A 27,476-nucleotide genomic window follows, 5' to 3' on the forward strand; every position below is an offset into this window, starting at 1 on the left:
TTTAAGAGAGCTTGTCAGAATTCAAGCTTAATTATTTAAATCCAACATTTTCATCAGCATGAAGTTGTCAGTTTACAAATACTAATGTATGCATTACAAAAGCCCTCACTGCCAGATCAGGCTACGCACCAGCTGTCACTTAAAAACAAAATCTGTCAGTCCAAATTGTCATCTTAATCAATGAGAATCAATATATCCTCGAGGATGATTTTAGTTCAAAAAGATAGTAACTGTAAGGAAAGTGGGACCAGCTTTGCTCTTTCTTCCAGTGAAAGGACTTCCCTCCCTTGACTCTGTGCAGGGCCCCCGACAGGTTAGGCAGAGGTTCACTCCAACCTCATCTACTGTCGCCGTTGTTCAAAATGTGGACTCTTATACATTGACGAGATTAAACGTAGACTGGGCGATTGTTTTGCTGAGCACCTTCGCTCAGTCCGCCTGGACTTACCAGATCTTCCGGTTGCCAAACACTTTAATTTCCCTTCCCATTCCCACACTGACCTTTCTGTCCTAGGCCTCCCCCATTGTCAGAGTGAGGCTAAATGCAAATTGGAGGAACAGTATCTCATTTTTCGCTTGGGCAGCTTTACAGCCCAGTGGTATGAATATGATTTCTCTAATTTCATGTAACTCCTGCATTCCCTCTCCATCCCTCCCCCACCCAAGTTGCACCAGCTTTTCGTTCTCACCTAGCAAACAATACAATACAATACAATACAATTTATTTGTTATCATTTGCACCCAGAGGTTCAAACGAAATTTGGTTTCTGCAGTCATACAAACAAGAAGAAGAACCAAGACACAACACAATTTACACGAACATCCATCACAGTGAATCTCCTCCTCACTGTGATGGAAGGCAAAGTCTTATCTCTCCCCTGCTCTCCTCATTCTCCTCCCGGTGTCAGAGTCAAAGCCCCCGGCGGGCGATGGTAAATAAGTCCCGCGGCAATTATAAAGCTGCGCCGGGTGATGCAAGGCCGCGCTCCGGGTCTTGGTGTTGGAGCCCCCGGCGTGCGCTAACAAGTCCCGCGGCCATTTAAAGCCGCGGCGGGCGATGTAAGGCCCTGCTCCAGGTCATCCTCAACCCCGCAACTCGGGCTGGAGAAGTCGCCATTGCGGAAGCCCCAAAAAGCGGTCTCCCACCAGCGACCCGCGGGCTCCCGGTGTCACCGTTCACCGGGCCGGCGGCTGGAGCCCCCGAATCTCCCGGGTCGGGCCGCAGCAGCGCGCCACCACCGCTCCTCCCGCTCCGAACTCGGCCAGCTCTGCGATGGTAAGTAAGTCCGCACGCTCCGCGACTGGAGCCCCAGGTCGTTCCGGTTGGAGGCCGCTCCACGGTGCTCGGCCCCAACGACAACGGAGACCCGACAGGGAAAAGGTCGGGTTCTCCGTGCAGGGGAAAGATTTTAAAAAGTTTCCCCACCCCCCGCCCCCCACACGCATACCCAGTTTAAAAAATAAATAAAAACTACATACAAACGAGACAAAAAATTTAAAAAACGACAGACGGACTGCAGAGGCCGCTGCGACGTGAGTCGCGTCGCCCACCCGCTAACAATGGCCTGTTTCCTTTATCATCATTACTTCTTTGTACATCTTACATTCATTTGTTCTATATCTCTCTACCTCGCTGTCTATATCTCTCTTTCCCCTGACTCTCACCCTGAAGAAGGGTCACATCCCGAAACGTCACCCATTCCTTCTCCCCTGAGATGCTGCCTGTCCCGCTGAGTTACTCCAGCATTTTGTGTCTATCTTCGAAAGCTTGTGCAGGTTCCTCTGCCACCGTCCCTGCCATACAATCCCCAGGAGCATTTCTACCGGCCTTCCCCTATCACTACCCTGTGGAGTCATTAATTGTCTACCTTCTCCAGGAACTGTAAGATTAATGGTTGTATAATGGTGCGACCCTTTAAAGGTTCCTCCAGAACACAGATGCCAAGAAAGGGGCTGCAAATGTAGAGCATTCAACCTGTAGGTAGTACCAGCAGTTCTTGAAACCCAACAATGCTGGAGGCCACTGCCTCTATTTTAGGACAGGTGCCAATGAATCTCACAATCTTTGGGGACTTTTTGAGACCCTGAGAGAAGATTTTTGAACATGGTAACTGGTACAGATGACTTTATGCCATGGAAGCATGGTTGCATTTATTAATGGATATTAAAAGATATCAGGAGGCAATGTAATTTTGCTATTGAGGGAGTGCAGCGTAGGTTCACCAGGTTAATTCCCAGGATGGCAAGACTGACGTACGATGAAAGAATGGGTCATCTGGGCTTGTATTCGCTAGAATTTAAAAGGATGAGAGGTGATCTTATAGAAACATATAAAATACTTAGAGGATTGGACAGGCTAGATGCAGGAAAATTGTTCCCGATGTTGGGGGAGTCCAGAACCAGGGGTCACAGTTTATGAATAAGGGGTAGGCCATTTAGGACTGAGGTGAGGAAAAACTTTTTCACCCAGAGAGTTGTGAATCTGTGGAATTCGCTGCCACAGAAGGCAGTGGAGGCCAACCTACTGGATGTTTTCAAGAGAGAGTTAGATTTAGCTCTTAGGGCTAAGGGAATCAAGGGATATGGGGAAAAATCCGGAAAAGGGGTACTGATTTTGGATGATCAGCCATGATCATGTTCACCAGGTTAATTCCCGGGATGGCGGAACTAACATATGATGAAAGAAAGGGTCAACTGGGCTTGTATTCACTGGAATTTAGAAGGAAGACAGGATATCTCATAGAAACATATAACATTCTCAAAGGATTGTACAGGCTAGATGCACAAAAAATGTCCCCATTGTTGGAAGTGTCCAGAACCAGGGGTCACAGTTTAAGAATAAGGGGTAGGCCATTTAGGACTGAGACGGGGAAAAACGTTTTCACCCAGAGAGTTGTGAATCTATGGAATTCTCTGCCACAGAAGGCAGTGGAGGCCAATTCACTGGATGCATTCAAGAGAGAGTTAGATAGAGATATTAGGTTCAAACGGAAACAAGGGTTATGGGGCGAAAGCAGAAACATAGAAACATAGAAAATAGGTGCAGGAGTAGGCCATTCGGCCCTTCGAGCCTGCACCGCCATTCAATATGATCATGGCTGATCATCCAACTCAGTATCCTGAACCTGCCATCTCTCCATACCCCCTGATCCCTTTAGCCACAAGGGCCACATCTAACTCCCTCTTGAATATAGCCAATGAACTGGCCTCAACTACCTTCTGTGGCAGAGAATTCCAGAGATTCGCCACTCTCTGTGTGAAAAATGTTTTCCTCATCTCGGTCGTAAAAGATTTCCCCCTTATCCTTAAACTGTGATCCCTTGTTCTGGACTTCCCCAACATCGGGAACAATCTTCCTGCATCTAGCCTGTCCAACCCCTTAAGAATAAGAAACAGGGGACTGATTCTGGATGATCAGCCATGATCATGTTGAATGGCGGTGCTGGCTTGAAGTGTCGAATGGCCTATTCCTGCACCTCTTTTCTATGTTTCTATTTATCCATAATTATATGTAACTGAGCAACTGTTAAACCAGTAAATAATCCAATTGAATTCCATAATCAAACAGTTAATTTCTTGGCCATTCATGTGAAGTGCTTTGAAAGGCACTTTAAATCACACAGAGCTCCCTCACCAGAAATTCTTTAATATGCTGTGATAATTGCAGTAGATCTCAACTATCTAGAGTTGTTTACCATTGTTCGCTTTCATAAGGTCTTTACCTTGCATTGAAAATAATAAACTGTGTTGAAGCTGCAATATTACAATTTTTCTCGATAATAAAATAGTTGTGACTGTACTGAAATGCCAGTGACTAAAGCTCTGTGTTTTAACAGATAATTGCTGTTGTTTTATTCTCAGACACCTGAAGAGCTTGAAGATATGTCTGACCTTGAGGATGGTCACGATGCCTTAAGTCACACCAGTGTGCAGACGGAGGGAAAATCTGACAGGGTAAGACACTTTGAAACAACAACAATAACCCCCCCCCCCCCCCCCCATCCTGCTCAGCAAACATCCCTAAGGCCTGTTAAAGTCAGGGCATGCTGTCATTTAAGATGAGGAACAGGACTTAGCACAGTCCCTTACCATTACTTTAACCTTTGAGTTTTGGTAAGCAAACGGTGTGCTACAGGCAAAAACAAGAGCCAACTCTTATTCAAACGTCAAAAAACTGCAGATGCCAGAAATCTGAACCAAACAAAAAGTCAATGTAAGAGTACTCAGCTCGTTGGGAAAGTTCTTATACTTTGTATAAGAACTTTCATTTTTTACACAGAGAGTGGTGAATCTGTGGAATTCTCTGCCACAGAAGGTAGTTGAGGCCAGTTCATTTGCTATATTTAAGAGGGAGTTAGATGTGGCCCTTGTGGCTAAAGGGATCAGGGGGTATGGAGAGAAGGCAGGTACAGGATACTGAGTTGGATGATCAGCCATGATCATATTGAATGGCGGTGCAGGCTCGAAGGGCCAAATGGCCTACTCCTGCACCTATTTTCTATGTTTCTATGTATTGTTCTTATACTCTGTGAAAAGAGTCTCAGAATTAATGTGTCAGGCTAAACACCTTCTTATATCGTATTTCATTTTTTTCATATTATATTTCCCAATGACATAGAAAAAAGGCATGTCACCAAATGGTCTGTATTCAGATGGATGGTTCCATATGATAGGTCTTACTAGCTTAGTTTAGTTTAGAGATACAGCACGAAACAGGCCCTTCGGCCCACTGAGTCCACGCCGACCAGTGATCCCCACACATTAACACTATCATACACACACTAGGGACAATTACTTCTACCAAGCCAATTAACCTATAAACCTACACGTCTCTGGAGTGTGTGAGGAAACGGAAGATCTCAGAGAAACCCACGTGGTCACGGGTAGAACATACACTCTGGGAATAACTGTGCACAGTTCCCTGAAAGTGGAATCTCATGTAGATAGGGTGGTAAAGAAAGCTTTTGGTGTGCTGGCCTTTATAAATCAGAGCATTGAGTATAGAAGTTGGGATGTAATGTTAAAATTGTACAAGGCATTCGTGAGGCCAATTCTGGAGTATGGGGTACAATTTTGGTCGCCTAATTATAAGAAGGATGTCAACAAAATAGAGAGAGTACAGAGGAGATTTACTAGAATGTTGCCTGGGTTTCAGCAACTAAGTTACAGAGAAAGGTTGAACAAGTTAGGGCTTTATTCTTTGGAGCGCAGAAGGTTAAGGGGGGACTTGATAGAGGTCTTTAAAATGATGAGAGGGATAGACAGAGTTGACGTGGATAAGCTTTTCCCACTGAGAGTAGGGAAGATTCAAACAAGGGGACATGACTTGAGAATTAAGGGACAGAAGTTTAGGGGTAACATGAGGGGGAACTTCTTTACTCAGAGAGTGGTGGCTGTGTGGAATGAGCTTCCAGGGAAGGTGGTGGAGGCAGGTTCGTTTTTATCATTTAAAAATAAATTGGATAGTTATATGGACGGGAAAGGAATGGAGGGTTATGGTCTGAGCGCAGGTATATGGGACTAGGGGAGAATACGTGTTCGGCACGGACTAGAAGGGTCGAGATGGCCTGTTTCCGTGCTGTAATTGTTATATGGTTATATGGTTATACACTCTCCGTACAGACAGAACCCGTAGTCGGGATCGAACAAGTTCTTTAGTAACTTGTCAGTTTCTTTGTTGAACTAAATTAAGGCGCATGTTGCAAGCGTTATAAGGCAGCGACTATACCACTGCGCCACCTTGCTGCTCTCCAGTGTGTAAAGGGCCTGTCCCACTGCAGCGACCTAATTCGCGAGTTTAGAAGAGTTTGCCCTTGACTCATACTCGCAGCAAGGTCGACACGAGGTCCTAGGAGGTCTTTGTAACTCTCCTTCAGGCTCGAGAGTAGTCCCCGCATACTCGAGGCCTCAGCTAGGTCGCGTCGTGCAGACGGTCGATCTGGCTCGCGGTTTCATCGCTGACGGTTGATCCAACGCGAGGTTTTTTAGGCGAGTGCCCTCGAGCTTGGAGGTCGAAGACAGTCGCTGAAAAGTCGTGTTAGTGGGACAGGCCCTTTAGCATATCAAGCCATAGCTATGTACCTGAGTATAACAAGAAAGATTGTATTAATAATGAGAGATAGTTGAAAGAAAGAAAAAACATAATTAAAGATTAGAATCTTTATCTAATTTCATGTTCTCATTTCATGTTTGCAGTCAATTAATTCCCTTTGAAATATTTTCACTGTTGTTGTTTGGGTGAGTATTGTTGTCAGCTTTCACACAGTGAGATCCCAATGGAATAATGATAGTGTCCAACAGAGGAATGTTCCCTGTTCTTCTCAAGGGATAGACCAGGATATATATTTTTGGCACGTCTCCATGAATTTGCTGATATTCCAAAGCTTGGCACCTCTGGCCAAACTGCACTCTGTCACAGTGTGATACGCTGACCTTCTGAGAGAGGACCCAAGGTGTTACTAGCAGACCAAATAGCTCCCACTGGTCACTGAGTGTCAACGGAGCAAGAAGGTCCAAAGAGGTCGCTCCTCAAATTTTAGCTGCATTTCAGCCCCACGTTCCTGATCTTCAGTCAGCGGGTGCGGATGGGAGTGGGTCGGTGGGGAGACCACGATTCCAGGCAGCGGGCAGTCGAGGCTTCTACCTGAGATGACTGCCTGCACCTTTTCAGGGCTTGGGTCAATACCGCATCTCTGGAGAAAGAGCAAGGGAACTTTGGAGGCCTCTGTGAACGCTGGTCTCTGCAGGGGCTTAGATGTGGCCCTTGTGGCTAAAGGGATCATGGGGTATGGAGAGCAGGCAGGTACAGGATACTGAGTTGGATGATCAGCCATGATCATATCGAAGGGCCAAATGGCCTACTCCTGCACCTATTTTCTATGTTTCTATGTTTAAGTGCGTCATGTATACGGCTGACCAGGTTATAATTTGATGTTCGATGTTTGCAAACTGCGTGAATGACAGTTTTCATTAGTGCAGTACTTTGTAAACTGCGAATTTGTCATAAAAGCTCCTATGGAAAGAAAAATAAAATGGAGCAAGAAATGAATCACTGATTGATGAGTCACATCTGTCCACATTGACATACATTATTCAGAGTAAACCATTTGGAATAAAATTAATTAGGGTATGAATTAATTTCAAACAAACTAAAGGGCATCAAGAAGATATCTGAACTTTCAACATAAGAACTAGGCTCAGGAGTCGAGTCAAGAGTGTTTTATTGTCATGTGTCCCAAACCAGAACATCAAAATTCTTACTTGCATTTCATTGTTCCGTTTTGGGACAATACACAGCCATTAAAGACTGTTCCATCATTTCCTGAGATCGTTGATTCCTGATTTCCTGAGCTGCTCCGTTTGTATCTTAATCCAAGTTCCAGTTTATCTGTAGTAACATTCAACCCGTGTTAATCAGGTGTTTATCTACCTCTGCCTTAAAAATATGCAAAGCCACGATATATAAAGACATGTAAAAATATCCATATCCAAATCTGATTCCACCATCCTTTAAAAGGAGGGAAATTCTGACAACTCCGGAGCATCTGAGAGAAAAGGAGTTTCACATAATTTTTGTCTTAAATTTTTTATAAACTGTGACTCCTGGTTGTAGGTTCTCCCAGGCATCCCCTCTACATCCATCCTGTTCAGATTATTTCCAGCAGCTTTCAAATAGGTTTAAGGTGAAGGGGAAAAGATTTAATTGGAATCTGAGGGGTAACCTTTTCCAAGAAAGGGTGGTGGGTGTATGGAACAAGATGCCGGTGGAGGAAGGTGAGGCAGGGACAATGGCAACATTTAAGAACCAGTTAAGGGCCTGTCCCACTTACGCGACCTTTACAGGCGACTGCCGGCACCCTTGATAGGTCGCCGAAATTTTCAACATGTTGAAAATTCAGCGGTGACCAGAAAGACGCTACAGCCTATATGGCAAAGGGGTCCTGGAACTACCTCTCACTAGTCTAACAGAGGAATACAAGTGTTCTAAAGTAAGACTTCAGATGACACTGAGGGACTCTAGAGACAAGACCATCAGTGCTGTTGCGCCGCCCCTAGTAACTGGCCGGAAGTGGACACCATCTGATGCAGTACAGCAAGCTTCATCAGCCCTGAGACACAAAGACATCGTGGGGCAAGTCCAGCAGGGAAGAGGAGGCTTTGGCCTTACGACAAGTAAACCAACTTGGCAAAAGGCCACAACATCAGAGCGGAGGACATTGGTGGTCGAGGAGGTGCGGCGACAAGAGGAGGCCGCAAGAAGTGCAAAGGCGGTCTCTCTTGCCAAACAGGGGCAATGGATGCAGTGGGAAGGTGTGGAGTGGAGGAAGATCAGCTGGAAAGAACTATGGGAAATGGAAGCAAGCAAGATCAGCTTCATCATCAGAGCGACTTATGACGTGCTTCCATCACCAAAGAACCTCCATCAGTGGTACGGCGAGGATCCAACCTGTGCCCTCTGCCCAACTCCAGCGACCCTCAAACACATCATGGTAGGCTGCAAGACCAGCCTCACGCAAGGGAGATACACGTGGCGGCATAATCAGGTACTAAAAAGCCTGGCATCAGCCCTTGAGAACAGGCGGTGTGCGACCAACTCCTTGCCTCCGAGAGCAAGCAACCCCCCCCCCCCCCACCCTAAGGGCAACAACCTTTGTCCGAGAAGGACAGAAAACATCTAAACATCCTTCCACCAGATCAGAAGAAGGAAACCTATGCAGGGCCCGCGACTGGAGGATGCTGGCGGACATCGGCCGACAACTAGTTTTTCCACCTGAAATTGCTTCCACCAACCTCAGGCCAGACTTGGTGTTCTGGTCCCCTTCACAGAAGACTGCTTACATCATAGAGCTCACAGTTCCATGGGAGAACTCTGTTGAGGAGGCCTATGAGCGTAAGAAGCTGCGTTACGCAGAGCTTGCAGCAGAGGCAACGCAGCGTGGCTGGAACACCAAAGTCTATCCAGTTGAAGTGGGATGCAGAGGATTTGTTGCGTCATCTACCATCAGACTGCTGAAGGAGCTTGGAATCCACGGTCAGGCTCTGCGGAAGACCATAAGATCACTCTCAGAGGCGGCTGAAAGAAGCAGCCGGTGGATTTGGCTCAAGCGGAAAGACCCATGCTGGGCCCCAAGTATTTCAGGGTGAATCTTTGGGACGGTTTGACACGGGACACGTGCTGAGGGCTGATCATCCTGCAGCGGGCCGCCCTTGTGGAGGGTGTATAGTGTTAAAAGGCCGAAACACCCAGTGATGCAAGGGTACACTACTGATGATGTGTCCTGTGCCCAAATGTCCTGAAGGTTACCCAGGCCAAGATATACGTATCCACTCCCCCCCCCCCCCGCCCCCCCACCGATGTTGAGCGTCTACCACTCTCAACAATCAACGAAAGTCGTGAAATGCTCCCCACCTATTGGCACAAGGGACTTCTTAACATCTTGTCCTGTGTATTTGATTCTGATAATCTGGACTCGTCCAGTGACTGCTGTGAAAGGACAGCTGACAACATGGGAAAGTCCACGTGACAGCTTGGAGAGACAGCTGACAGGAGGGAACAGACCCCACTGGGGCCGTCATGGGCTAGCTACCCATGATAGCAGTCCCCAACGCTGTTTCAGTTAGTTGGAGACACCCGCTAAATGCTACTAAAAGTAAATTAAAGAGAATACCCCTAGAGCCTGCGAGAGCGGGGGCGGAAGATGGCTCACCGATTGATAACACGGTTACAGACCCAGGAACGGAAACGACTACGGGCAAGGAGAGCATGGCACATGAGACATCCACAACAGCTGCGGGACACAAACTTCAGGTGTGCATTTGTGGTTGGGAGAAAATTACATCAGTGAAGGGCTTGAAGATCCACCAAGGGAGGAAAAAGTGCTTGAGAGAGCAGAGACATGGGCCTCGCATTGACCAGTACTTCTTACGAAGCAACCAGTCAAATCAGTCGAGTGAAGCACAGCGACAGGACTCAAACCAAAGTTCGCAGAGCATCAGCACCCATGTCACTGAAGAGGGTGATACAAGCACAGAAATGCCGGTGGAGGAGCCCACGCAACAACGACAAAGACCTCCATTGGAGGGAAAGATCAAAGGGCACAAACCTGGAGTGAAATGGCCCAAAGCTGTTGAAATGAAAGAGTGGGAGACGGTCAACAGTGACCTTATACATATCTTGGAGCAACAAGCGGGCACAGCAGTGGAAAAGCTTGCAAGGATGGGCAACACAATCTACAGCTATGGAGAAGAACGGTTTGGGGTGAGTAAAGGGAGAGGTGGAAAGAAATTACCAACACCAATCAAGTCCAGGAGGCAGCAGGAGATCGAGAGGCTAATCAGAGAGAGGAGACAGTTGAAAAAGCAATGGAAAAAAGCAACTGAAGCAGAGAGAGAAGGTCTCATGCTACTCCAAGAGGACATCAAGAGCCGATTGGCAACCTTGCGAAAAGCAGAGAACTTGAGGAAACTTCGCAAGAAGAAAGAACACACAAGAACACGGTTCTACAAAGACCCTTTCAAGTTCATCAAAGACCTCTTCGCAAAGGAAAAAAGTGGAACTTTGAAAACATCAAAACGGGAATTGGAGGAACACCTGGAAAAGGCCCACCAAGACACGAAAAGGCATGAGCAGTTAGTCATCCCACATGACATCCCGCCTATTCAACCACCTGAATTCAACCTAGACACCAGCCCTCCAAGATGGAAAGAGGTAGAGAACACTGTCCGGCGAGCAAGAGCAGCATCAGCTCCGGGGCCAAACGGAGTACCATACAAGCTCTACAAGAACGCACCGGATGTGTTACGCTTTCTATGGAAGCTCATGAGGGTGGTGTGGAAGAAGCAAACAATACCTAAGGCGTGGCGAAGGGCCGGCGGCGTGCTAATACCTAAAGAAAAGGATGCGTCAGACATCAGCCAATTCCGGCCAATATGTCTCCTCAACGTCGAGGGAAAAATCTTTTTCAGCATTGTATCACAAAGGCTGTCCACCTATCTGGTAACAAACAAGTACATTGATACACCTGTACAGAAAGCAGGAATTCCAGGATTTTCGGGCTGCTTGGAGCATACAAGCATGATCTGGCACCAGATCCAAGCAGCTAAGAAGGAGAAGAGAGACCTACATGTGATCTTCCTCGATCTGGCCAATGCATTTGGTTCAGTTCCCCATGAACTCCTTTGGGAATCTTTTGCCTTTTTCCATGTACCAGAGCTCATCACCACACTGGTCAAGAGCTATTTCCAAGACCTGCAGCTGTGCTTCACAACAGCTGACTTCAGTACAACATGGCAGCGCTTGGAAGTAGGCATCATGGCAGGCTGCACAGTCTCACCCTTGGCCTTTACAATGGCCATGGAAGTCATCATCAGGGCCTCAAAATGGGTGGTGGGCGGTGAACGAACCAGGGCTGGGCTCCGTCTGCCACCCATCAGGGCATACATGGACGACATGACCACACTAACCACTACTGCAGCATGCACCAAGCGGCTACTTGGAAAGCTGCAGGAGAACATCAAGTGGGCCCGAATGAAGATCAAACCAAGTAAATCTCGAAGCATCTCCATAGTCAAGGGGGTGCTTAGAGACACAAGGTTCTGTATCGGTGACGACCCAATACCAACAGTGTCTGAACAGCCAGTTAAAAGCCTGGGCAGATGGTACAACGCAAGTCTCAAGGACAAAGAGCAGGTGCAACAACTAAGGCAAGAAATTGTCAATGGCCTGGAGAACATCAATCAGACCCTACTGCCTGGGAAACTGAAGCTCTGGTGCCTACAGTTTGGACTCCTTCCTCGGACAATGTGGCCACTGACCATTTATGAAGCCCCAATAACAACTGTGGAGAAGATGGAGCGAGCCATAACTTCATACGCGAAGAAATGGCTCGGGGTCCCACGATGTCTAACTAACATCGGCCTATATGGCAAAGGGGTCCTGGAACTACCTCTCACTAGTCTAACAGAGGAATACAAGTGTTCGAAAGTAAGACTTCAGATGACACTGAGGGACTCTAGAGACAAGACCATCAGTGCTGTTGCGCCGCCCCTAGTAACTGGCCGGAAGTGGACACCATCTGATGCAGTACAGCAAGCTTCATCAGCCCTGAGACACAAAGACATCGTGGGGCAAGTCCAGCAGGGAAGAGGAGGCTTTGGCCTTACGACAAGTAAACCAACTTGGCGAAAGGCCACAACATCAGAGCGGAGGACATTGGTGGTCGAGGAGGTGCGGCGACAAGAGGAGGCCGCAAGAAGTGCAAAGGCGGTCTCTCTTGCCAAACAGGGGCAATGGATGCAGTGGGAAGGTGTGGAGTGGAGGAAGATCAGCTGGAAAGAACTATGGGAAATGGAAGCAAGCAAGATCAGCTTCATTATCAGTGCGACTTATGACGTGCTTCCATCACCAAAGAACCTCCATCAGTGGTACGGCGAGGATCCAACCTGTGCCCTCTGCCCAACTCCAGCGACCCTCAAACACATCATGGTAGGCTGCAAGACCAGCCTCACGCAAGGGAGATACACGTGGCGGCATAATCAGGTACTAAAAAGCCTGGCATCAGCCCTTGAGAACAGGCGGTGTGCGACCAACTCCTTGCCTCCGAGTGCAAGCAACCCCCCCCCCCCCACCCTAAGGGCAACAACCTTTGTCCGAGAAGGACAGAAAACATCTAAACATCCTTCCACCAGATCAGAAGAAGGAAACCTATGCAGGGCCCGCGACTGGAGGATGCTGGTGGACATCGGCCGACAACTAGTTTTTCCACCTGAAATTGCTTCCACCAACCTCAGGCCAGACTTGGTGTTCTGGTCCCCTTCACAGAAGACTGCTTACATCATAGAGCTCACAGTTCCATGGGAGAACTCTGTTGAGGAGGCCTATGAGCGTAAGAAGCTGCGTTACGCAGAGCTTGCAGCAGAGGCAACGCAGCGTGGCTGGAACACCAAAGTCTATCCAGTTGAAGTGGGATGCAGAGGATTTGTTGCGTCATCTACCATCAGACTGCTGAAGGAGCTTGGAATCCACGGTCAGGCTCTGCGGAAGACCATAAGATCACTCTCAGAGGCGGCTGAAAGAAGCAGCCGGTGGATTTGGCTCAAGCGGAAAGACCCATGCTGGGCCCCAAGTATTTCAGGGTGAATCTTTGGGACGGTTTGACACGGGACACGCGCTGAGGGCTGATCATCCTGCAGCGGGCCGCCCTTGTGGAGGGTGTATAGTGTTAAAAGGCCGAAACACCCAGTGATGCAAGGGTACACTACTGATGATGTGTCCTGTGCCCAACTGTCCTGAAGGTTACCCAGGCCAAGATATACGTATCCACTCCCCCCCCCCCCCGCCCCCCCACCGATGTTGAGCGTCTACCACTCTCAACAATCAACGAATGTCGTGAAATGCTCCCCACCTATTGGCACAAGGGACTTCTTAACATCTTGTCCTGTGTATTTGATTCTGGAGACCTCTCACGACCATAGGAGACCTATAGATATAGGCTCTATGGTCGTGAGAGGTCTCCTATGGTTGCGAGAGGTCACCCGCGACATGTTGCCAGGGGTCACCTGTATGGTCGTGATAGGTCACCTACGGTCGTGAGAGGTCTCCAAAGAGTCGTGGCGTCTTTCTGGTCGCGCTGAATTTTCAACATGTTGAAAATTTCGGCGACCTATCACGGGTATTGGCAGTCGTCTGTAAAGGCTGCATAAGTGGGACAGGCCCTTTAAGCAGGTACCGTACATGGATAGGACAGATTTGGTGGGATATGGGCCAAACGCAGGCAGGTGTGACTAGTATAACTGGAACATGTTGGCCGGTGTGGGCAAGTTGGGCCGAAGGGGCTGTTTCCACACCGTATCATTCTGTGACTAAATACTTCCAAACTCCAGCAAACTCTAGCCTTACCGAAGCTGGACGCAAAATGTGGATTGATTGTTTAATTAACTGCTGTGAAATGTCCCTTGTGTGTAGGTGACTGCTAGAATCTGGGGGTATTTGTTAACAATATGGAGAGAATAAAGTTGGATTAGATTACTGTAGGATGAGTGTAAATGGGTTGTTTATGGTGGGTCAAAGGCCTTGTTTCCATGCTCTATCTCACTGTAGCAATAACATTATCTGAAGTAGGCCAACAGCAACAAGAGGAATGTGAAGATGTTCTGCCAGGCTCTGAAGAGAAGGTGGTGGTCTCCTTACCTGATCCAGCAATGTTCCCAGCTGTGCAGCCCAACCTTGCTTTTACAGCAAGCAAACAGATGGCCATCCTGCATGCACTTTGCAGGGCAGAAATGGGCAGATCAGCATCTTTTTTAATGAGATCTGTCCAATTCAAGAGTTAATATCTGGCCCTGAAAGTTATCAAGATATTTGTTGCCACTATTAAGAAGGCTAAAGAAACTGAGAATACACAAAATCCAAGAGATAATAGTCAAGAAAGTTAAAGAAAAGCGGTATAACGTTTCTATGAATAGGCTGGCTGCCTATCTGCCCTTGATGAATTCACCTCCAATCTCAGCTCCAAATGGGATTGAGTTTTAGCTATTCTGGGCTGTAGGTGGCCTTAACATTTGTGGAGCATGTCACTGTTGTCAGCGAGTTGCTGAATGTCTTGCGCTCTTTCCACTCACCATCTGTTCCTGGGGTCACGGGCTCTCTGTTCGACCTCTCTCTTCAGACGCCTGTTGAGCTGTTTCACCAGTTGTACTAAGTAGTTTTTCACCTGCTATCAGTAATGGTGTGCATGAAGGACTGCTTTAGAGTTTAGAGAGATACAGTGTGGAAACAGGCCATTCGGCCCAGCGAGTCCGTACCGACCAGAAATCCCCGCATCTTAAAAACACTATCTACGCACACTAGGGACAATTTCTACATATATACCAAGCCAATTAAGCCATGAACCTGTACGTCTTTGGAGTGTGGGAGGAAACCGAAGTTCTCAGAGAAAACCCACACAGTCACGGGGAGAACGTACAAACTCCATACAGACAGCACCCATAGCCAGGCTCAAACCCGGGTCTCTGGCACTGTAAGCGCTGTATAGCAGCTACTCAACCGCTGCTCCACCGTGCTGCCCATGCACCATGCTTCTCATACTGCTGTAGGAGAAGAAATTGGGAAGCTGGGTAACAGCCAGAAGTGAGAGGTGAAATCAAGGCACGTCAGTTTGTTGTGGCAGTGATAGTCAGAGGCAGTCAGGACATGTGGCAGGTCTGGCCACTGTGTTCTTCAAAACCCCCCACGTTCCAAAGACATGCAGATCGTAGGTTAATTGTAGATTGTAGACTAATGTATGATTGATTGCTGGTCGGAGCGGACTCGGTGGGCCGTAGGGCCTGTTTTCACGCTGTATCTCTAAACTAAACTAAACTAATTCCATATTCATAAATTGTACACTCATGGAATAGATTTTTAAAAATTATTCATGTTGGTTTTTATTTACAGGAAACTATATTAATATTTGTGTAGGAGGTGGGAAGCACCAGTACAACGGTGCCCAATAGTTAATCATACAGTGTGCAAACAAGCCCTTAGGCCCAACTTGCCCACACCGACCAGCATGGCTTCTAATGAGCACTGTTTTTGAACATTAAATGACTCATTAGTTTATATCCCTTGAACTGGTTAGAATAATAGAGTTAATATTATGATAAACTCATCATCTTAAATTTAACGTTGTTAAATAGTCACAATATAAATTATTAAAGTTTCAAGTTTGGATTATTTTGTATGTCATTCACTTCTTAATTTAAGATGATCCAATAAGCAAAAACAAATGGAGATGCTGAAAATCTGAAATTAAAACAAGATGCTGGAACTACTCAGCAAGTTGGGCAGTATCTGTGGAGAGAAAAAGCATTTCAAGTAGGTCACCTTTGGTTGGAAGTAGGAACATTTGGAAAACATGCATGTTTAAGATGCAGAGATGAGGGAGGATTCGGTGAACAAAATAAAGTTCTGCGAATTGAGACGCAAGGAACTGCGGATGCTAGAATTTTGAGCAATACGCAGTAACTCAGCATGTCAGGCAGCATCTGTGGAGGGAATGGACAGATGACGTATCGGGTTGGGATCCTTCTTCAGACTGAATGATGGAGAATGGAATCATAGATTGATGCTAAAGGCTTGTTGGTGGCAAATAATGCCAGCAAAGTGTATAGATTGAGGGAGAAAAGGAGAGAGAGAATCCTGTTAAAAACAGGGTGGAACTGTGAGTTGCAGACCGCAGCAGTTACAGAAATCTGAAAATAATGGAGAATGTTTGGGAGTGCCGTACAGCATCTGTGGAGAGAGGAGAATTGAGATACAACAAAACAAAGCAAGGGATTTTAAAGCAAAATAATCTGCAGTGGCTGGACACTTGAAACAAAAGCAGAAAGTGGTGGAAACATTCAACAGACCGGGCAGCATCCACACAGGAGAGAAGCAGAGCTAATGCACCAGATGGTCATCCACCCAGATCACCCTCCATGCCTCTTCCCACAAGACTCTGCACAAAAAATAATCAAACATTGGGCTGACTGCTCAATTTTTCTTAAGATAGACACAACATGCTGGAATAACTCAGGCAGCTTCTCTGGCGAGAAGGAGTGGGAAACGTTTCGAGTCGAGACACCTTCTTCACCCCATCAATTTTTCTTAATGTGCCTGATGCTCTAATGCACAGGGTCCCCAGAATGCCACTTTCAGGATGTGTGCCTACGCATGCATGCCTGCAGACTTTCACCGAGCTTTTTTAACTCTATTCAGAATAAAAAATATATACAAAATAAAAGTTTTTGTTTTGCGCTAAAACTCTTCATACGTCCTCAGAGGTTACACATTCAATAATGTCATACTCAGGAGTGTCCGCACTTATCTTTAAACAAAATTACCTTGTCACTCTTGTGATTCCACCCCATTCTTTAAGGTCATAAGTGTTAGGAGTAGAATTAGGCCATTCAGCCCATCAAGTCTACGCCATTCAGTCATGGCTGATCGATCTCTCCCTCTTAACCCCATTCTCCCGCCTTTTCCCCATAACCACAGCCTTTTGTGGCAAAGAATTCCAACATTCACTACCCTCTGACTAAATAACTTCCTCCTCATCTCCTTCTTAAAAGAATGTTCATTAATTCTGAGGCTATGACCTCAAGTCTTAGACTCTCCCACTAGTGGAAACATCCTCTCCACATCCAATCTATCCAAGCCTTTCACTGTTATGCACATTTCAATGAGGTACCCGCTCATTGTTCTAAACTCCAGCGGGTACAGGCCCAGTATCGTCAATTGTGGTTATCATTCATGAGGAAATGCCTGTTCAGCTTTCTGAGCCCACCTCAAGAAGGTCATCTTTAAGTAATGCACACACCGAGTTCTCCTTCAAGCCTCTCTACCACTAACACTCGCTGGTCCAGTATGAACTGACAATTCAATGCACTGAAACAACTGCCTTTCAATTTCTCAGCAAAAGCCCACAAACTGTAACCAAGGAAAGTTAAAGAAAGTTAAAGAATTAGGTGCGGCACAGTGGCGTAGAATAGCGCTTGTCCTCTTATACAACACACAAGGGTAGATGCTCAAGGTGTTACTCTGACTGAGGGTTTTATCCTTCCGTGAACCTGGGACGTGGATCCAATATTATTGGACACAAGTCAGCTGGTTTCAAATGAATGATGTCTGGGGTTTCAAAGAGCAGCACGGTGGTGCAGCAGTACAGTTGCTGCCTTCCAGCGCTTCCAGCATCAGAGATCTGGGTTCGATCTTGACTACAGGTGCTGTCTGTACAGAGTTTGTACATTCTCCCCGCGACCGCATGGGTTTTGGTTAATTGGCTTGGTATCAATGTAAAATTGTCGCTAGTGTGTGTAGGATAGTGTCAATGTGCGGGGATCGCTGATCGGTGCGGACTCGGTGGGCCGAAGTGTTGTGGTTCGTTTCAGTCAACAGACATAAACGCAAATAAAATCATTAATCAAGCAGCAAAATCTTTATTTCGCCAGGCGGGTGTGGTAAAGACACTTACAGTATGTAGATACAGACTATACAGAGTAATTCTCACACACAGGGGCAGTAATTAAGTGCATGTATTTATACTCCAATAATCAGCAATTCAGCAATACCTTATCTACAGAGCATAGTACAGCCTCTTGCTTCTTAAGATTGACAGCTTCTTAAGATTGACAGGTTCTTCCGCGAGAGGATGGGTTAGCTATATATGGTTATATGAGAAGGCTATTTTTCTGCAGAAGAAGCATTTTGCTTTTCTTAACTAAATGACGCATATTATTATCTTATAGAGCAAGGGTAAGAGCCGAGAGTCTGACCATCCTCCAAATGTTCAAGTTATAGAGGAGACATTCATGAAGTTGTGCTTGTTATCTCGTTTGTTATGGGAATAGGAGCATAAACATCTTTGTTAGCCTTGTTAGTTTAATAGGAGCAAGGGTAAGAGCTTTCTGCTGACTTTGCAATTAATAGGAGAAAAGATAACAGCCTGTCTTTAGTTTCAGTTGAATCAACTTCATCAGAAGGGCCTGTTTCCACTCTGTATCTCTAAAACAAAAAAATACCAATGGCAAAATTTCAGAAGAATACTTCAATTGTGTTTTTCAAAACCTTAGAACTTCCCAAAGAACTCTACAGTCAATGTTGTCATGTCAGAAATTGACCTCAACAAAGTCTGTGGATATGGTGAGCGTGCAGACTGAAACTCATCTTGGATAGAAGACCTCTCTTAGTTATTCTTTGCTTGTGTTGTGTTTCAGGCTAAAATGACTGAACTACCTGAAGAGGAAAAGGCTAAAATTGCCGAGCAGGTTGCAGATTTCAAGAAGGTTAAGGGCAGGCTGGATGCTGAGATTGAGATTTGGGACGAGACCAGCAATGACATCATTGTACTTGCCAAGAAGATGTGCATGATCATGATGGAGATGACTGACTTCACCAGGTAATTCATGTCTTTTTTATGCACACTATACCTACACAACAGGTAACAAGAGCAGGAGGATTTCTACATTGATAAAATATACTCTTGAACACATCATCAGTGATGTAACCTGGGGTCATTGGGTGTTTCGGGTGTTTCGGGTCTTTCAACATCAGACACCCTCGCCCAGCTGTTTTCTACAGAATTTCTTTTTTATTTTTATTTTTTTTTATTTTATTAGAAGTTAATACAGTACAAAACAATACAGTGGCACCTAATTTTAGGTGCCAACTATGTCATACCATAATCCATTCTATGTACAACCTCTAGTTTTATGTTATGAGAAGGAAGTAAGCAAGACAAGAAAAAGAAAACAATAGAAAGGGGAAAATGTAGAAAAATAGATGGTAAAGAGTAGAAAAACGTGAAGTGTGTATATAAAAAAATAATAATAAAAAAAAGAAGAAAAAAAAAGTGGAAAGTAGAAATAGAAGAGAAGGCCCCTTAAAAGAGAAATTTTCAAATCTATATTCGGAGATGTAAATCTATCCACGTCATGAACTGAAATCAGCAATCCTTATGGTACCGCTGCATCACATGATTCCAAAAAGTCGATGAAGACCAACTCCTTAAGAATTGGTCATATTTATCTATTAGTCGGAGTCTCATTTCTTCAAGGCGTGCTATGTCCATCATATTCCTAATCCACATTTTAACAGTTGGTATGGTTGTATTTTTCCAAAATTTAAGTATCAATTTCTTTCCAATTATTAACCCATAATTAAAAAAAACATTTTGGTCTTTATTTAAATTGGTATCTTCTCCTATTACTCCAAATATAATCCATTCCATTTTGGGTTCTATTCTTGACTTGAAGAGAAATATATCAAATATATCACTCCAAAATTTATTCAACTTTGTACATCCTACAAATGAATGTGTTATATTAGCGTTTTGAAACAAACATTTCTCACATCTGGGAGAGACGTTTGGATAAAATTTATTCAACCTCGTTTTTGAATAATATAGTCTATGTAATAATTTGAATTGAATTAAATTATGTCTTGCATTAATAGAACAGTTATGTGTATTCATCAGATACTTTTCCCATCTATCCTTCGAGATCTTTATCATTAGCTCATGTTCCCAATCTTCCCTTAGTGCTTCTGTTGAGGGTGATTCTCTATATAATATATTATTATAAAAGTATGATATTAATTTTTGTGAATCAGCCTTAATATTCATTGCTTCTTCTAAAGGGTCTAAAAATATAGTTTGAAATCTATGTATATATTTCTTCATAAAGTCACATACCTGTATATATTTAAAATATTGATTATCCTTCAATTTAAATTTTGATTTTAATTGTTGATATGATAACAGTTTACCCAATTCATACATATCCCCTACTTTCCTAATCCCCAGTCTATCCCATTGTTGATATGTGTTATCGATGAGAGAAGGTTTGAATGCGGGGTTGTTCAATAGTGGGGTTAGTACTGATAAATTATTTAATTTCAAGGATACTTTTATTTGTTTCCAAATTCTTATTATATTGTGAATAATTGGGTTCTTCTTATATATTATACTATTCAATTTTATCGGTGAGAGCAGGATCGTTCCTATATCGTGCGGATAGCACTCCTCTTTCTCCATTCTTATCCACTCCAACTGCTGAGTGGAACTATCCAGCCAGTACATTATGTTCTTAATATGCACTGCCCAGTAGTAATACATAAAGTTAGGTAATGATAAACCCCCAACTTCTTTAGATTTGCACAAATGTTTTCGTTGAATTCTATGTGTTCTGTAATCCCATATATAATTAGTGATAGTGGAATCTAGTTTTTTGAAAAAATATTTTGGAATATATATTGGGATCGCTTGAAACAAATATATTAATTGTGGTAAGAAAGTCATTTTTATAGCGTTAATTCTACCTATCAATGAGAGCGGAAGCGTTTTCCAAAATTTAATCATATCATTCAATTTATTTAATAGTGGTATAAAATTGGCACTAAATAATGATTTGTGTCTTCTCGTAATTTGAATACCCAGATACTTGAATTTTTCTGTTGCAATTTTGAAGGGGAATTTTAGTAAGTGTCTCAAATCCTGTGGTTTTAAAGACATCATTTCGCTTTTATTCCAATTTATTCTATATCCTGAAAAAGAGCCGAATTCCTCAATTAGTGTTAATAAGGTGGGTATACTCGTTTGTGTATTAGTAATATATAAAAGGATATCATCAGCATATAGTGAGATTTTATTCTTTGAGTCCTTAGTGTTATATCCGTGAATATTCGGGTGATTTCTAATCTTTTCGGCCAACGGTTCTATCATAAGGGCAAATAGCAATGGTGATAAGGCACACCCTTGCTTATTACCCCTTGATAAGTAAAATTTTGGAGATAGCGTATTGTTAGTTAGTATTCTTGCCGTAGGTCTATCGTAAAGTAGTTTAACCCATCTAATAAAATTCTCTCCCATATTAAATTTTTGGAGTACCTTGTATAAATACTGCCATTCTACTTGATCAAATGCCTTCTCTGCATCCAGCGTGACAACTGAAATATCCTCATTGTCCTCATTATGAGAGTACATTATATTGAAAAGCCTTCTCAAATTATTAAATGATTGTCTTTTGGGTATAAATCCCGTTTGATCCGTATTTATTAAATTGTTAATATAATTATTTAGCCTTCTAGCTAGAATCTTTGCTAAAATTTTCTGATCCGTATTTAGTAGTGAAATAGCTCTATAAGAACCCGGTTCATCTAAATCTTTATCTTTTTTTGGTATAAGTGTTATTGTTGCTTCTGCTAGGGTTTCTGGTAGTTTATTTTCAGTATAAGCCTGCGTGTATAAATTGAATAATCTTGGTACAATTGACTCCTGAAATCTTTTATAAAATTAATTACTAAAACCGTCTGGTCCTGGGGCCTTCCCATTTTTCAGTGAGTTTATTATTTGTTTTATTTCTTCATTAGTAATCCGTGCTCCTAATTGCTCTTGTTCTAAACTATCCAATTTTGGGAGCTTGCAATTATCTAAAAAATTTGTAATTTTACTTTCATCTGTATTTATTTTAGATGTATATAAATTGTGATAAAATTGGGCAAACCTCTTATTAATATCCTTAGGCAGTGTTAAAAACTCACCCTTATCCGATTTAATTTTAGTAATAGTTTTTTCCTTTTCTCGTTGCTTCAGTTGCCTCACAAGTAGTTTATGTGGCTTATCCCCAAATTCGAAGTGTGCTTGTTTTGTAATTTGGAATAATCTTATTACTCTAGCCGATAGTATTCTATTGACTTTATATTTCAATAAAGTTATCTTATTATGTTTATTTATGGTTGGGTATTTCTACAGAATTTCTACAGAAAAAATATCTACCTTTTTATGGCACCATTCATGAGACCATACAGTAAGAAAAAGACTTGTGACTAGGCTGTTCTGCAAGTTAGTAAGATCATGGTTTAGATCTAAGTTTATTATTGTCATGTGTACCTAGATACAGTAAACGGTTTTTCATGCTATCGAATACAACATGTAAATACAATCATGTCATACTTAAGTGCAATATGTACAGCAAATGTAAAGATACAGTGTGCAGAATGTAGTTCTCAACATTGTCAGTTCCGTAGAGAAAGTCCAATGTCCGCAATGGGGCAGAGCTGAATCGAACTATACCCTAGCTTATGGAAGGATCATTCAGTTGCCCGATAACAGATGAGAGGAAGCTGTTCCTGAGGCTGGTGATGTGCGCTTTCAAGCTTCAATACGTTCTGCCCAATGGGAACAGGGAAACGAAGGAATATCGGGGTTGGATAAGTCTTTGATTTTGCTGGCTGCTTTTCCAAGGTGGCTTGAAGTCTCTGGTGGGGAGTCTGTTTGGTGTGGACTGATCTATATCTACAACTCTCTGCAATTTCTTATGGTCTTTTGCAGAGGGGTTCCAAAACTAAGCTGTGATACAACCTGACAGTATGCTTTCAATGGTTGCATCTGTGGAAGTTTGTAAGAGTCATTGGAGACATGTTGTAATTCCTCAGTCTCTTAAGGAAGTAGAGGCATGGGTGTGCCATCTTGTCTGTGGTTGATCCACTTCAGATCATTGGTAATATTGACGCCAAGGAACTTGAAACTCTTAACCATTTTCACTTCAGCACCATTGATGCTGGTTGGGTCATGTACTCAACCACACTTCCTGCAGTCGATAACTAGCTCCTTCACCTTGCTGACATTGAGGGAGAAGTTGTTCCCTCTCAGCATGTTACTAAGTTCTCTATCTCCTTCCAACATTCCAACAAAGGCCAACATTTGTAATTATTTTTGCTGTTTCTGCATGCTGACTTTGTGTCTCAGATCCCTTTGTCTTGCAATATTTTGTAGTTTTGCTCCATGCACAAAAACATGCTTTTTCAACCTTCCTTCCAAAGGGAGAAACCTCTACTTTCCCCATTACATCCATCTGCCAACTGCTTGCCTATTCATTTAACCTTACTATATCCCTTCATATCCTGAACTGCTCACACACACAGAATTGCCTTGACGATATCACAATTGTAAAGTGGGAAGACTAACCGTAAACCTCTGCTGAACATGATCCTACAAACTGCAATGGGTCTGTTACCAAATAGTCTGCTTCGCTGTTTCTGATCGTAGTGGTGAAGACATAAAGAAAACTCCCATCATGTTCAATTGGAAAAATGCCATGCAAATCGTTTTTTTTTTTCTCACCTCCGCTACTGCTTTTCCTGACCAACACACTTGTCTGTCTCTGCTCAATTGCAATGGCATCATATTCCACGACAACCAAACGAGCACAATCTAATGGTACACAAAATTGCTGGAGAAACTCAGCGGGTGCAGCAGCATCTATGGAGCGAAGGAAATAGGCGACGTTTCGGGCCGAAACCCTTCTTCAGACTGATGGGGGGTGGGGGGGGAGAAGGAAGGAAAAGGGGAGGAGGAGGAGCCCGAGGGCGGGCGGATGGGAGAGTGGGAGGAGACAGCTAGAGGGTTGAGGAAGGGGAGGAGACAGCAAGGACTAGCAAAATTGGGAGAATTCAATGTTAATGCCATCCGGACGCAAGGTCCCCAGACGGAATATGAGGTGCTGTTCCTCCAATTTCCGCTGTTGCTCACTCTGGCAATGGAGGAGACCCAGGACAGAGAGGTCGGATTGGGAATGGGAGAGGGAGTTGAAGTGCTGAGCCACCGGGAGGTCAGGTTGGTTATTGCGGACTGAGCGGAGGCGCTCATCACTTGCCCCTTCCCTCCGCATGTGTGAGAGATACGTACCCACACGCCCCTTGAAATGTCTTGCGCGTTATCAGGCAGTCCAGACTATGTGCCAGATATTTCTTCACGAACAGCTGCAGTTTTCCCCTGTTATGTTTCTTTATGGCAGACCTAATGAGCTCTCGAACACAGAACTAATGTTTGGCCTCTGCTTGCAGAGAGCATGCACATTAACTTCCCTGTTCCTCTGGCCCATTTGCCAGAAGAACATCTCACCTCTTCAAGTAATTCCACGTTTTTTTCACGTCCAATCCAGATGGCAGACAAAGGCTCTCGAGTAATGTTGTTTTATTCCTTTCAGATCCACTGCAGCATGCCTGCAGTATTACAGCGAAATGATTCATCAAGGCTAGGCAGTGTCTATCCCTGCACTTGCTTGAATAGATAATGACATGCTCACTTTAAACAGGGGCATGTTGGAATTAACACTTAAAGCTCTATGCAGCATGCTATGCCCCAAAGGCTGTCATGACATTATTAATGCAATATTGCATTACAGCTCTGTTCTCCTCTAGGCAGTTAATTAAGACAATATTAGTTCAAAACCTGACACGAGTGTAAAACTACCGACTCCTTTGCTTTGTACAGTCATATGTGGATTGCCCAAATTAATTAAATCGTTACAAACTCTAAAGAGAAATCCTACTCTGCAAATCATCTGGAAAATAAATGTTATTTGGCTATTTTTAAGGAGCTTTCTGATCTAACGCCTTTCATAACTGCTGGACTTCTCCAAACCTCTTCACCTCCTGTGTAGTAGGCTCAAAGGTAGTCACTGTTATAAGGTAGGAAAGAAAAGCAGCTTCGGATTCATGTTTAGCAAGGTTGCATAGCGAGCAATGTGATAATGATCAGCGATTCATGTTGGTAGAGGAATAATTATTGGCCAGAACACTGGGGAGAATATCTTGATCTTCTATGAAAGCTGAAAGGGATATTTTATACCCACAGAGCTGGTAGCCAGCAACAGGGAACAAGGTGCAACCGAATATTCTATTTATTAAGCCAGTCGCAAGCATTTAAAGTTTAGTTTAGTTTGGGATACAGCGCGGAAACAGGCCCTTCGGCCCACAGAGTCTGCACCGACCAGTCATCCCTGCACACTAACACTATTCTACACAAGGCCGGCCTTAGGAGGTGCGGGGCCCATTTGGGAACAATTTTGGTGAGCCCCAGGTTCCCAGCCAAGGTCTGTAGAATTATAGAAATCTAAATAAAGTTTATTATAGACATTATATCTTTATGGTAGAATGGAAAGTAATCAAAATGTGCACTTAAAAAGTGCCTGCGAGTTAATGGACCGAACAGATCTAAGCTACATCTATCTATATTACTAAAAGTAAGATCTTGACCACTTCCTGTTTTCCTGTTTCATGATTTTTGAAAAAACGCTGCCACTTACGGCTGTGATTTTTGGCCATCTTACTCATAGTTCCCCTCCGCTGCGCAGGACAAGAGGATTTTTCCCATCGACGAAAAATAAAAGATGTATTAATGTTTTTAAAATGTTGGCATTCTCTCTGCTGCCCCTGCTGGTGGGAGGGGGGAGGGACTATAAAACCCGGAAGTGTTGTGCCTCACTCAGTCTCTGTAAGATAGAGGAAGCGAGAGGGTCACGTCTCTCTGAAGTGTGAATAACACTGAACACATGTTGACTCAACTGTGAGTGCCCTTAATGTGGTTTGAAAATGAAAATGTGGTTGCTTTGAAATGCTGCACTGCAAATGTTTGTTGGTGGTGGTAACTGCTTTGAAATGCTGCACTGCAAATGGTTGTTGGTGGTGGCAACTGCTTTGAAATGCTGCACTGCAAATGGTTGTCGGTGGTGGTAACTGCTTTGAAATGCTGCACTGCAAATGGTTGTTGGTGGTGGTAACTGCTTCCTGAAGTAAATTAACCTACAAACCAGTACACCTTTGGAGTGTGGGAGGAAGCCAGTGGACCCGGAGAAAACCCATGCAGGTCACGGGGAGAAAGTACAAACTCCGTACAGGCAGCACCCGTGGTCAAGATCGAACACGGGTCTCTAGCGTTGTAAGGCAGCAACTTTACCGTGGCGCACCATGCCACCCCGATGCTTGATGCATATTGGTAGCACTGCTATGCAACTGCATTATGGACAGCGGTCAGTTGCATGATGAACAGATCGCACTACATCACTTTGACTATAAATTTAGTTTAGTTTAATAATAATAATAATAAATTTTATTTATGGGCGCCTTTCAAGAGTCTCAAGGACACCTTACAAAAATTGAGCAGGCAGAGGAAAAACATGTAAGGGGAATGAAATAAATAGTAGAGACATGACTAGTACACAAAGTAAAGACAGAATTCAATACAAAACACAGTATGAGGCAATTAATGCACAGATGAAAAGGGACGGGGACGTGGGGCTAAGGATAGGCAGAGGTGAAGAGATGGGTCTTGAGGCGGGACTGGAAGATGGTGAGGGACACGGAATTGCGGATCAGTTGGGGGAGGGAGTTCCAGAGCCTGGGAGCTGCCCTTTAGCTTAGTTTAGCTTTAGTTTAGTTCAGATTAGTTTAGTTCAGAGATACAGCACAAAAACACGCTCTTCAGCCCTCCGAGTCCACGCCAACCATCTATCACCCATTCACACTGATTTTATGTTATCCTACTTTCTCATCTACTTGCGACATATTTGGGGCATTTTTTATAAAGAGGCCAATTAACCTAAAACTCAAACATCTTTGGGATGTGGGAGAAAACTAGACCACCCAGTGGAAATCCATGCACTCACAATGAGAACGCAAACCCCACATAGACAGCACCCACGTTCAGGATCAAACCCAAGTCTCCGTCACAGTGAGGAAACAGATCAACTAGCTGCACCACTGTAATACTTTACTTTTTCATTTGTGAAGAGATCTTATCTGAGTACAATTTAGTGAAACTCACAGTCCCCTGTGCAAATAGAAGCCAGGTTATTCTTGTGTGGAACTTTAAATGAAATGTTTGCTCAGGGCCTTCTGGATTATCCAGGCTTCCCTCCAATGAATACCGACATCCTTTGGACCATCAGACATCTCTTGACATAGTTCTGGAAATGTTTGCAAGCTTTGTCCAGCTTCATGGGGCACACATGACGTTGCAGTGTATTAGTTGTCACAGGTGGCCCAGGATCTTATTGTATTCTAAGATCATGGTGACCTCCCACCTGGTATTTATTAGTTGGATTTGCAGAAAACTAGAGTAAATATGTTGCTGTGGAAGAAAGAACTACAGATGCTGGTTTATAACAAAGATCAACAC

The 27,476-nt window shown here is 44.1% G+C and overlaps 1 protein-coding gene across 1 annotated transcript in view; it reads left to right on the forward strand.

Annotated features, from left to right (window-relative positions):
• ctnna3 (catenin alpha 3) overlaps positions 1-27,476 on the forward strand; it is a 1,079,953-nt gene that overhangs the window by 961,065 nt on the left and 91,412 nt on the right. Inside the window, exons 14-15 of the mRNA XM_033034268.1 lie at positions 3,862-3,954; positions 18,736-18,917. Coding sequence (XP_032890159.1) covers positions 3,862-3,954; positions 18,736-18,917 — 275 coding nt within the window. The remainder of the gene's footprint in view (positions 1-3,861; positions 3,955-18,735; positions 18,918-27,476) is intronic.

The sequence above is a fragment of the Amblyraja radiata genome, chromosome 15, assembly GCF_010909765.2.
Source record: "Amblyraja radiata isolate CabotCenter1 chromosome 15, sAmbRad1.1.pri, whole genome shotgun sequence".
NCBI lineage: Eukaryota > Metazoa > Chordata > Chondrichthyes > Rajiformes > Rajidae > Amblyraja > Amblyraja radiata.